This window comes from Engraulis encrasicolus, chromosome 9, assembly GCF_034702125.1.
Source record: "Engraulis encrasicolus isolate BLACKSEA-1 chromosome 9, IST_EnEncr_1.0, whole genome shotgun sequence".
NCBI lineage: Eukaryota > Metazoa > Chordata > Actinopteri > Clupeiformes > Engraulidae > Engraulis > Engraulis encrasicolus.
This window is the reverse complement of record NC_085865.1, coordinates 1,098,783-1,111,021: the sequence shown is the minus strand read 5'-3', so window position 1 is coordinate 1,111,021 and position 12,239 is coordinate 1,098,783. Positions and strand designations below refer to the sequence as shown.

At 47.8% G+C, this 12,239-nt stretch overlaps 1 protein-coding gene across 1 annotated transcript; it reads left to right on the top strand.

The window, feature by feature from the left end:
• The first annotated feature begins 5,393 nt into the window (after window positions 1-5,393).
• gpr12 (G protein-coupled receptor 12) lies at window positions 5,394-7,577 on the top strand. Its single transcript, XM_063206010.1, has 2 exons — window positions 5,394-6,009; window positions 7,227-7,577. Exons 1-2 carry the CDS (start codon window positions 5,410-5,412, stop codon window positions 7,575-7,577), a joined length of 951 nt encoding a protein of 316 aa, XP_063062080.1. The 5' UTR covers window positions 5,394-5,409.
• The last annotated feature ends 4,662 nt before the right edge of the window (window positions 7,578-12,239 follow it).

Sequence of the window (12,239 nt, the reverse complement as noted above, 5' to 3'; positions counted from 1 at the left end):
GGGATATGGGGGGCCCTAGACCTGGGGCTTAACTGGGGATTTGTTTCTTTCTACATTGTACAGAGTCGTATTTGTATAAATATTATTGTAAGAATTATACTATGAGACTGATCTAGAAAAAAAAGGGAATGGTTTAGTGCGGGAGATGTATTGCTACACTATGGTGCACTTTTGATACAGTTTAACTTTTGTAGGTGTTTGGCAGGTGAAAATGTGCGGGTTTGCTTGAGATGGCCTGTTGTGAAATAATCATTTTCTGTTTTAAAGAAAAAATAAAATAAAATGTATAGATCATGGAGATGGCGTTGTCTCGGGTCTTTGTTTGACCACCAGTCAATCGTGCTGTTCTGCCAGAGCGCGCTGGTACTTTAGAATCTCCACCCAGGCCGAGCGGTGACTCATCGCCAACTCCATGCTGCCCCCCTGCGGTGATGGGTAGTCATGGCAGGACGCAATGTGGATGGATAGGCATTCTCTGTTTTCTTTTACTCTTGTACTGTAAGTGTATAAGTGTAGACTAGTTAAAAAAGACTCAAGGAATGCATTTTTACATCATGCAATATCGTGTCCTTAGGAGCCATTTATTTTGGTATGTGTGCAGTGCACACAGTTAAACACACACACACACACACTTGTCTAGTTTGTCACACACCTGTTCAACTATGACAGTTATGGGCAAGTTAGTTTCAGTGATCATAGGCTACTTTTAGCAAATCTATACAGGCCTGATTGTAAAAAAAGCAGAAATGTAAGTATGTTTCCTAATATTAAAAACACCATGTATATAAAATATCCACGTGCACGTTGCATGTATCCACATGTCCAGAATGAATGTCGCATGCAGCATGTGTATTGCCGGTCCGTTGACATGAACATGACAGGTTGTCTAAGTGATTGGACCAGGAGGAGGACGGCTGACCTGGCCAGGTTAAACAGCCCTCAGCCCCCAACCTCCCCTGTTGCGCACGGGCAGTCAGTCACACAGCCAGGAGCGAGCGAATGATACACGTCACTTTAGATACACCCGCAAGCGGTCTCGTGGACATCGAGCTGTAACTGGCTCCTGTGGCATCAGGGGGTCACGCGGGATCCACTCCTGATTCTGCCCGGTTCGGTTTCGGAATCTGGAGGCGCAGCAGCACCAGCACCAGCACCAGCCCTCCCCTCCAACCATTTGCTTCCGCACAGCCGCAGTCGGCAATGATGTTGAAGACGGCACTGCTCCGCCGTCGCTGCTGGTCTTGAGCCCCCCTCAGCCTCACAAAGAGCCGCGCGCTCACCAGCCTGCCTCGCATTTCCCCTGTGCAGCTGCTTCGCGGTCGGTAGCTACAGTGCGGCCACCTGCCAGCGTCTTCTCGTCCTAAAGATGGAAATCCAGCGGGGGCCATAAAAAGACATCTCACGCGGACGCCTCACCTCCAAGAATCAAGGTAGGAGATGGGGATGAATAATAAACGCTGGATGGATGAATGAATGCAATGCAGGCAGCCGCCAGTTTGAGAGTAACGGTGCTAAAATGGGAACAGACAAGACGCTGATGTTCTGTGACAGCCATTGTGTTTGCGCGCATTTGTCATCGTTGTGAGAGCAAGACGTGGACATGTAAGAGCTAGAGTTTACATTATGGTGCAGAAAGTCGCTATTAATTGCGTTATTTCGAGCATCCATTCCACGGGGCTGCGGTTCGCGGGAAGGCGCTATGCACCGCCTCTCATGGCGATACCAGATATTACTGATAGGCGAAATGTTACTGATACCACCCCGGAGGAGAACAGACATATGGAAACAAGAGCTCCTCATTCTTTGTACCGTAAAATGGACTTGTTGGCACGGCGGAGTATCCGTTTCATATTTGCATTCCCCTGGATCTCTGAACTAATACTGAGTGCGTTATCGGCCATGCAGAATTCGTGGTGTTTTAAAGCCTACTTGGCAATAAGGATAATGTTTTATGCGCTTTATTTCTTTCTTAGAAAACATATATAATAACAGTAATTCAGAATAACACGTCTGTAATATTTTCCTCATTGTTATAAATGGCCTGGGGTCACAGCTATCATAATTGTGCATCTCCCGCTGTTGTTTGGTGCTGTGTAGGCCTACTCCTGCAAGTCACAACTCTGTCACATATTTGAAAACTTCTTTCCATATTCACATCAATAGACATTTTCTGAATTGAATGCTGATATCAGACATCATGAACGATGACATCAGAAAGAAGACATACAAGTCTTGATGCATAGTAGGCCTAATAACAACTGCCTCTGCGCTGTGGACAATGCAACCTGCAGCTAGGGCACACATATGGTGGCAGTGGTCATAGTTTTATTACTCTCTATGAATATGGCAGCGACCGCTCTGGTGTTGTGTTTATAACCACCACCATTATACAGCACAATTCATAGAATACACAGCTCAGAGTTCTTCCACTTGTTTGTCTGGATCACCTTATGGATGGACATTGGCATGAAAACTGGGTCTGGCCGCTCCATGCTGAGTTTGCAATACAGTAACCACATGTTGTATAGCACAATTCACAACCATCTTACAGTCTAGCGGTGTCAAAAGTATTCACATTTACTGCTTAAGAAGAAGTACGATACTTGGGTTTAGAAATACTTATTTACGAGAAGAAGTGTCAACGGAAGCTTTTTACTCAAGTAAAAGTTAAGTGTACAGTTTCCAAGCTACTTTTTTTTTTTAAAGTAAAAAGTAAAAGTAATAACATGGGAAAAAAGTAATTGGGGATAATAGCATTCTATGGATGAGAGTGTAAATAGGCCTACCAGCCAGTAGCCACAATATAAACACACGCCTCTAAGTCCAGGGAGTATTCCTGTAACCTGGCTAATAGCAAACCATCTTAACACCAAATTAACCTTGAGGTGGTGGTGGTAAATCATCTAATAGCCTGGAGTCCTCAGTTTCTCAGCTATATGACGCCTCTGGACGAGGGTAAATCATCTAATAGAAGAGCCTGGAGTCCTCCGTTTCTCAGCTATAGGACACCTCTGGACGAGGGTAAATCATCTAATAGAAGAGCCTGGAGTCCTCCGTTTCTCCGCTATAGGACGCCTCTGGACGAGGGTAAATCATCTAATAGAAGAGCCTGGAGTCCTCTGTTTCTCAGCTATAGGACGCCTCTGGACGAGGGTAAATCATCTAATAGAAGAGCCTGGAGTCCTCCGTTTCTCAGCTATAGGACGCCTCTGGAGGAGCCATTAGCAGGTTTACCGCTTCCTGTGTTCAGGGCCGGATTAAGATGGCCTGAGGCCCCTAGGCTGCAGGTTGCTGTGGGGCCCCCCAGAAGGCAAATTTTGTGACACATTTACATAAAAAGTGTCATAATTATGAGCTAGGAATTGACATGTACTGTACTGTACTGTACTCTACTGTACTGAGCACAACAGACACATTTCTCAATATTACATGTGCAATCTTTCACTTTTAGCCAACAAGGGGCCCCCTGGCAGGTGGGGGGCCCTAGGCTGGAGCCATATCTAGCCTGTGGGGCCCCCTGGCAGGTGGGGGGCCCTAGGCTGGAGCCATATCTAGCCTGTGGGGCCCCCTGGCAGGTGGGGGGCCCTAGGCTGGAGCCATATCTAGCCTGTGGGGCCCCCTGGCAGGTGGGGGGCCCTAGGCTGGAGCCATATCTAGCCTGTGGGGCCCCCTGGCAGGTGGGGGGCCCTAGGCTGGAGCCATATCTAGCCTGTGCATTGGTCTGGCCCTGCCTGGAGGTTTACTACGCCAGGTTTACCACTCCACCATGTTGTTGGAATACCACCCCGACCGCTATCCTCCCAAGGTACTTGTACAGGTACTGTGTTTATCGGTGCATGCATGAATGGATCTCATTGGACATCCCAACCCTGCACATTCTGATTGGCCATGGGCAGATTCAGCTGATTGTGAGCTGATTGGTCTATTGCTGATGGGCAGCATTAATTAGTAGTTATTTCATGCATCTGGTGTCTTGTGTGCGTCCAGAACTAAACCACACACACACACACACACAAATAAATACAAGTATAATGTAATTACTGATTTATTATTAATAAATACCCAAGATCCCCCTTCACTGAACATCTTAAACGAGTGCATTCTTACCGATGCCCCTCAGTGGCCACAACTTTCCTTAAAGAACTTATCATTCATCATAACAACACATATGAATGGCAATTGACATGAAAGCTGTCCCTGACTGTGCCGATGTAGAGTTGGTAATGACTGCTTATTACAATCTACTGTAATAACACAAGACATAGAACATGGATCTCAACGTTTAATGCCAGTTGACAGGAAGCCATAGGGTGGCAGTGCAGTGTATTAGTCACTGTGAAACATGGCATCGACAGCTCTGGAGTTTTTGTGTTTGCCGTTTAAGACGGGGGGAGGGGGGGGTGTGGCACATTGGCGTTTTTGTTTATTCTTTTCTGTGAGGCGTGGCATTGATAGTTGTTGGCATTGATGGCTGTTGGTATTGTATAGTATCCCCTGTGAGGCGTGGCATTGATAGCTGTGTTTGTGTTGGGGGGGCAGCCATGGCTATAGATCAAGGGGTTACAGGTTTGAGTCCCACCCTTTCACTCCCTATCTAACTTAATGGCTGAGGTGCCCTTGAGCAAGGCACCTAACCCCACACTGCTCCAGGGACTGTAACCAATACCCTGTAAATAACTGTAGGTCACTTTGGATAAAACAGCGTCAGCTAAGTGTAATGTCATGTCATGTAACTGCTACACTTGGCTGAGGCTTTTTACTTATCCAGACTCACAGTTCCAGATATTTACAGTTATTGGTTACAGTCCCAGGAGCAGAGTGGGGTTAGGTGCCTTGGTACAGGGTATTGGTTACAGTCCCAGGAGCAGTGTGGGGTTAGGTGCCTTGGTACAGGGTATTGGTTACAGTCCCAGGAGCAGTGTGGGGTTAGGTGCCTTGGTACAGGGTATTGGTTACAGTCTCTGGAGCAGTGTGGGGTCAGGTGCCTTGGTACAGGGTATTGGTTACAGTCCCAGGAGCAGAGTGGGGTTAGGTGCCTTGGTACAGGGTATTGGTTACAGTCCCATGAGCAGTGTGGGGTTAGGTGCCTTGGTACAGGGTATTGGTTACAGTCCCATGAGCAGTGTGGGGTTAGGTGGCTTGCTCAAGGGCACTTTAGCCATGGATGGCGGTGTGGGGAGAGGTGAGGGTGGGATTCAAACCAGCAACCCTCTGATCATAAGTCTACCTCCATAACCACTAGGCCACGGCTGCCACATGTAATGTAATGTAATGTCATGTAATGTGTCTGTGTCTGTGTCTGTGTTTGTGTGTGTTTTCCAGACGGGAGGCACCATGAGCGAGGAGGCCTCGGCCCCCCCTGGCTGGCTGGGCGGCCCCGACTCCACCTGGGGCAGCAGCGGCGGGGGGATGGGCGGCGGCCTGGAGAACGGCACCTACCCCCCGTCGCCTGCCCTGCCCCCCGGCTACCCTCCGCTCCTGGTGAACCCCTGGGACATCGTGCTGTGCTCCTCGGGGACGCTGATCGCCTGCGAGAACGCCCTGGTGGTGCTGGTCATCTGGCAGAACCCGGCCCTGCGTGCCCCCATGTTCCTGCTGATCGGCAGCCTGGCGCTGGCGGACCTGCTGGCCGGGCTGGGCCTGGTGCTGCACTTCACCTTCGCCTACCTGCTGCGCTCCGACTCGGCCCAGCTGCTCACCGTGGGCCTGGTGGTGGCCTCCTTCTCCGCCTCCGTCTTCAGCCTGCTGGCCATCACCATCGACCGCTACCTGTCGCTCTACTACGCGCTGACGTACAACTCGGAGCGCACGGCGGCGTTCACGTACACCATGCTGGTGCTGCTGTGGGGGCTGTCCCTGTGCCTGGGGCTGCTGCCCGTAACGGGGGTCAACTGCCTGGGCGCGGAGGCCAGCTGCAGCGTGGTGCGCCCGCTCACCAAGAACAACGTGGTCGTGCTCTCCATCTCCTTCCTGCTGCTGTTTGGCCTCATGCTGCAGCTCTACGTGCAGGTACAGTATGGGGGTTTAATGTCATGTGTGTATTTATGTATATCTGTATGTGGTAACACTTTCTAATGTCTGCTTAGTAAAGACTTAGTAAATAATTTACAAATGTTTTTATCATTAACTAAGTTTTATTAATGCTTTAGAAAATATCTACAAATAATATATACAAGATTTTACATACCTTATAACAGAGTATTTTATTCATTTACAAGCAATTTGTAAATGTTTGATAACTATAAGATATTAACATAACATTTCCTAGTCATTTACAAACATTTGTTAACATTTAATAGTCATTTACAAGCATTTGTTAATGTTTTGTTCATCAATAGTTAATCATTTATTAAGTCTTTATAATGCTTTTTTGCATCCATTATTATAAAGTGTTACCCTGTATGTCTGTACATGGCTAAAGCCTAGGGGGCCCCACCTGTCAGGGGGTCCCCTGATTGTCCCAAAGTGAAAAACTGCAGAATTGTGACAAGATGCAATATGGTAAAATTCATCTTCCATGTTAAATACAGTTGGTAGACATGTTATCATTAATTCCTAGCACCTAATTATGACATTGTCTGTGTAAAATTGTTGCAAAATTTGCATTACGGGGGGCCCCACGGCAACCGGTAGCCTTGGGGCCCCAGGCCATCCCCGGCCCTGCCTGTGTCCTAGTCCAAGGTAGGGCTGGGCAATATGACGATATATATCGTTATCGTGATATGAAGGTGTATATCGTGACCTTTCACCTATATCGTTTATATCGTGATAGTAACTTTATGAATTTTATACAATTGAATATCAGTTAATTACATGTCATGTTGTCACAATACACACTATACTTAAATGTAACTGTAAAAATAAGAATAAAAAGTAAAAATCCATTTTAAAGAAAAGTTGTTTTGTGACATGAAAAAATAAAGAGCAAATCAAGAGAATAACTGAAAACGAATATAATTGTGCTATATCGTGATATATATCGTTATCGTGATATAAAGTAATCGATATCGTGATATTAAGTAATCCATATCGTGATATTGTTTTTTTTCCATATCGCCCAGCCCTAGTCCAAGGTCCCATGTTCTGTTTTTGTCAGTTGTAATAGTTGCAATAGTCTTGTGATGTTGTATGCGCTGTGTTAAACAAGTCTTCTTGTTCAGGGATGCAAAATGAACTTCAGCCTAAACTGTAACAATAAAGTATAATGGTATCATGTTGCATCATAGATCTGCAAGATCGTGATGCGCCACGCGCACCAGATCGCCCTGCAGCACCACTTCCTGGCCGCCTCGCCGCACTACGTCACCACGCGAAAGGGCGTGTCCACGCTGGCGCTGATCCTGGGCACCTTTGCGGCGTGCTGGATGCCGTTCACCGTCTACTCGCTGGTGGCGGACTACACCTACCCGCAGCTCTACACCTACGCCACACTGGTGCCCGCCACCTACAACTCCGTCATCAACCCTGTGATCTACGCCTTCCGCAACCAGGAGATCCAGAAGGCCCTCTGGCTTGTCTGCTGCGGCTGCGTGCCCGCCAGCGTGGCGCACAGGGCCCGCACGCCCAGTGACGTCTGACGGACCCGCGCGGGCGGTCGTTGGTGGACGAACGGGTGCGGGCGCATGTATGTGCGTGGCGGGTGCAGCAAGCAGCACCTCTCCGGGTGTCGACTTTCTTTGCTGTGTGGTGATGTGGTGGGACGGGGCAGCCCCAGAAAGAGGATGGAGCATTCACCAAAGCGGAGCAGGCGTCTTCTAAAGTCAGCACCTGTCTGTCTCCCAGGCGTCTTCTAAAGTCAGCACCTGTCTCCCAGGGCTGGGAATGAAGAGGACGCAGGTCTGCCTGCCTGCCTGGCTGATGGCTGCATCACCACCAACCAACCTTCCCCTTTTTTTCCACCTCACCAGACAGGTACACAGAGGGACCGTCTGTCTGTCTGTGAGTGAGTGTGCTGTGCTGTGCGTGTGGCCCTGTCATGGTCCGTCTTCCCCTTTGGTGTATAATAAACCTGGAGCACTGCCGTCACGTGGCGGGATGGATCCCTCTCTGCCGTCCACGTCAAGCCTCTCCTGAGAACAAGGTGCCACACCCTGTCTGGAGGGGAGCGGGACGGTTTTCTCGTAGCGGGCAGGCAGCTGTACATAATGTCATGTAGATAATAAGTCCCTAGCTTGTGTTGATGTGTTGCTCGCCTTTCTAAGGCTGGGATTGGAGGGGAAAAAAACGTCTCAGCTAGGGAAAGAGCGCGCATCACTGAAGGCAAGGGCCAACCAAAGGGCGGGCTTGTGCTGTGCCATGAAACCGAGGCTCGCGCATCTCGTCTCGCTGCTGCACTCTGAACGTGCGCTGAAAGCTAAACGACCACAAGAGTCTAAAAATAGACCAGGCGTCCTCGCGCAGACAGCGGAGAAACCGAGCAGGAGCAGGGAAGAGAGAGGAGAGGAGAGGCGCTCGCCTTGTTCTCACAACCTCAAAACGTCTCAGAATGTACGACAACATCCCTAAAAACGACCACTTAATTCATAGCTAACTAACAATCTCGGAAAAGAAAAATCTTTAAACCCGTAAATGCCTTTGTTGTGGGAATATGATATCTGTCTGTCGTCCTCCTCATACACAACCACAGTAAGAGGGACCTGTATAGATTTTTTATGGGATGACAGGTGGCCTGAGCTCGTGGCTGCTTGACAACGGCCTTGACTGTTGATTTGAATGTTGGAAACGCCAAAATGTGTTTTTGTTGCGCGCGGTAAGATTTTTATTGAAGGTCCGTTTACTGTAGTGCGAGCTCTAGAAGTGAATGTATTTTCGTAGCTGTTGTTTTTTCTCTGCAGTTATCTCGGTCGGAAACAAACCGTATTATCAGTATATTCAGTGGAGTGATGACCAGTGGGTATTCTCTGAGGCTAAAATGTCCATTTAAAATAGAATGGATATATCATGACACTGACAAAAGGCATTTTCTCACCACTGCATTTAAATATTTGTTATTTAAGACGCACATGCAGAGCAATGTGTATTTGATACAGGCTTTTGTATTAGGACATCCAAACACACCCGGCTTGACCCTGTAAGACAGGCCTATTCTTTTAAGCCCACGGTAAAACAACTGTTCTTTATGGGGGATGAACAGAAAACGGCTTACTTGAACACGTGGATCAACAACCAAATATGGCACTAAATTAGAAACACGCGATACGCACGATGATCCAGAAATAGCATCATCTCACGTGGCAGATAGATAATCCTTGCATTTTAAATCGCCTGCACCATATTTCAGCACAATACAATGGCCAGGACAGTCGGTTGAGGTCAGTTTCAACGCGATGGTAATATCTAGGCCATACACATGTTCGTTTGTGAGAGGGATTGCGTAACATCGTTGCCAGGAGTTAAAATGATGCGGACTCCGAGTCCTTTGTCAGTTGCTTAAGAGACTGGCCGCTGAAATTGATAGTGCAATGCTTCCCCTACCTTCCCTTCAAGGCACCACAAAGAAAGAGCTAAATTTAGTCATGGCCACTTCAGCACTCCGCCTCTTGGATCTCTCAGTCAGAACCACCACCCAACCCAACCACCGGCTTCCATCTAGCCGGACTTCATCGGCCAGCAATAACTCTTACATGCTGACGTACTCCTTCACCGATTTATAGCAATACTTCAAACCGATTTAGCAGCAATAAAAGCTTCGCCCCAACAACAGCATCATCATCATCAGCACCAACAATAACGGAATAGATATCACGAAACCTGCCATAAAAAAACAAGGGTGACTTTGGAGTTTAAAAACAAAACAAAACAAAACAAAAACAGGACTGACCCATGAGACCTGTTGCCTGATTATCATAGACTTGCAATCGAGAAGGTGCGTCACTAGGAGGGCGCAGACTGACCCAGGAGACCTGTCCGGTTTGAAATCGAGCCACAACATTAGTGGTCTCCAATGTGAGCTGAACTGATGTGATTCCTTCCTGATACTGTACTGTACTACTCAGATGTCACTGCCTCATGTCCCCCTGTCACCCCTGAGCTCTTGTGGCCCTTCTCTTGGGTCTTGTTTTCCCTGAATGTCATTTCCAATATTTAGCTATTGAATGAATCTATTAGTACTATAATACCCACAATGTGACCGTCCGTAAGCACCTGTTTGCAGTTGAACTTGCATCGCTTTTTGTGGATCTTTTAAAAATTGTAAGTACACGTAATGTGACCTAAACTGTCCGGATGTGTATGTGACCTAAGGACAGTTAGTATATCTGTGCATTTGAGTTGCATGGCTGTAAGTGTGTGTGTGGATGTCCATGACTGTGTGTGTGTGTGTGTGTGTGTGTGCTTGTGTGCAAGCGGGTTTAAGTGTGCAAGCATGAATGTGTGTGTCGGTGTGAGCTTGTGTTGGTCTGTCAGTCTGTGTGTCTGTGTATGCTGATGGGGCCATGGGGGTGTGGGGGCTGCTGCCAACCCCCCCCTCCAGACCACTCTACAGGAACAATAAAATACAGAAATAAACAACATGGCCACCAGTCTTCCCAACATCACAGAGGAGTAAAGTGGCTTCTTACTTCACACCCGCGTGACCTTTGACCTTGAGTGACCTCTGCAGTGACCTTCTGCCTGCGTGACCTCTGCAGTGACCTTCTGCTGTCTGTGATGTCTGGCAACGGGTGCAAACCAAACTGCTTCCTCCCTCCTCCTGTCCTGCGTCCTCCCTCCTCCTGTCCTGTCACCTGCGGCCTCCTGCTCTCTTGCCTCGTGTCACATGACCTGACCACATGACCTGTCACATGACCTGACGCTGCGTCCGTGTCCGTGGAGGAAACCATCCCGCTTCCCTGCTGTCAACCTAGAGGGAAACGTGTAGGGGGGTGCTTTGCCCCGTTCAACACCCCAACTGCTAAAGAGATCAGGATCTTTGGATTGTATTTTGCAGGACATTGGAGATGCCGGCGATCGTCAATGACGTCACGCCTCGCGTCACAAGGCAGCAAGTGACATGAAAGGATGGGAGGAAGCGGTTTGATTTGGACCCCACATGGCCAACGTGTCTGAGTGTGATTGGTTAGTCTGTTAAATGGGGAGGGGTTTCTGGGTAAAATGGAGGGTGGGGTGGGGTGGGGTGGGGTTAAGGAGAACATTGGGGAGGGGCCAGTGCAGTGATGTCAAATCCTGATGGTGGTGTGGAGAGAGAGAGATGTTGGAGAGAAATTGTGCTGCTTGCTTTGTTATAGGTTGTCGTCACTAAGATTGGACTGGGATCCGACAAGTTGACAAAGACAACACTCAAACTCCTTGACCTTGGAAGGAGAATATATTTTGTTATATTCATTGAAAGTTTCTATTTTTTCTCCCCCAAAGCATTGTTTTTGCCTGTATTCCAGAAAAAAAAAATCCTTGTATCTTGTCATTTTAAAGCGCTGTACAGCCTCTTTCTGAATGTATTGATGACTATAAAGAAAATAATTACTGTTTTATTTAAAAGAACATGGCATCCTGTTGATGAATTAGATAATGTGTAAATAATGGCATGCAAAAAAAAGAGGTCGAGGCATGGTGACCGTTGTCGTCACAATGCCTAACTCTTAAAAGGAATCAACCTCAGACTCCACCCCTCACCTGTGTCACCCCCCTTCTCATGGTCACTATGTTCTAGAATTCTGGGGCAGCAAAGGAGACCTATTGTCCTGTTGCTGTGGCGACGTGAGTCCAGACGAGTAGTCTGACTCCACGCCAGACCAGGCCCGGATTTGGCCCACATCGACTGGTGCCTGGGGCAGCAGACAGTGGGAATGTGGGGTCTTAAATGTGCAATCAGTCCATGATTTGCTCTCCAAAACTGCTGACGATGTGATGGTGACCAGACAGCGTCTGCTGCCCTCACCAGCTCTGACTTCCTCAGCAGGGGACTTGCAGTCAGACAGTGAAGGTCATATACTGCATATGACCTCATCCAAAAAAAGCAATCATTTGCAATCTGATTGGATGTCGGCTTCAATTATCAACAAAAAACAAAAGGAACTGGACTGTGGCGAGTGCACCAAGAGGGTTGTGAGTGCTTCGTTATCTGATCTGGAGTCCGTTTCTCGATTCTTGCCTTTGCTAACCGTCTTAAGTCGGTCTTGAGTTGGTCGTAAGTTGCTCTTGAGTTGGTCTTAAGTTGGTCTTAAGTTGGTCTTCAGTTGGTCTTTAGACGCAAGACCAACTTAAGAATAACTTAAGAACAACTTAAGAACAACTTAAGACCA

Excerpts from the sequence above, each read along its gene's own strand:
- gpr12 (XM_063206010.1), top strand. The coding sequence starts at position 5,410 with ATGGGCGGCGGCCTGGAGAACGGCACCTACCCCCCGTCGCCTGCCCTG. Across the intron at positions 6,010-7,226 it reads TGCTGCAGCTCTACGTGCAG|ATCTGCAAGATCGTGATGCG; the intron begins GTACAGTATGGG and ends GTTGCATCATAG.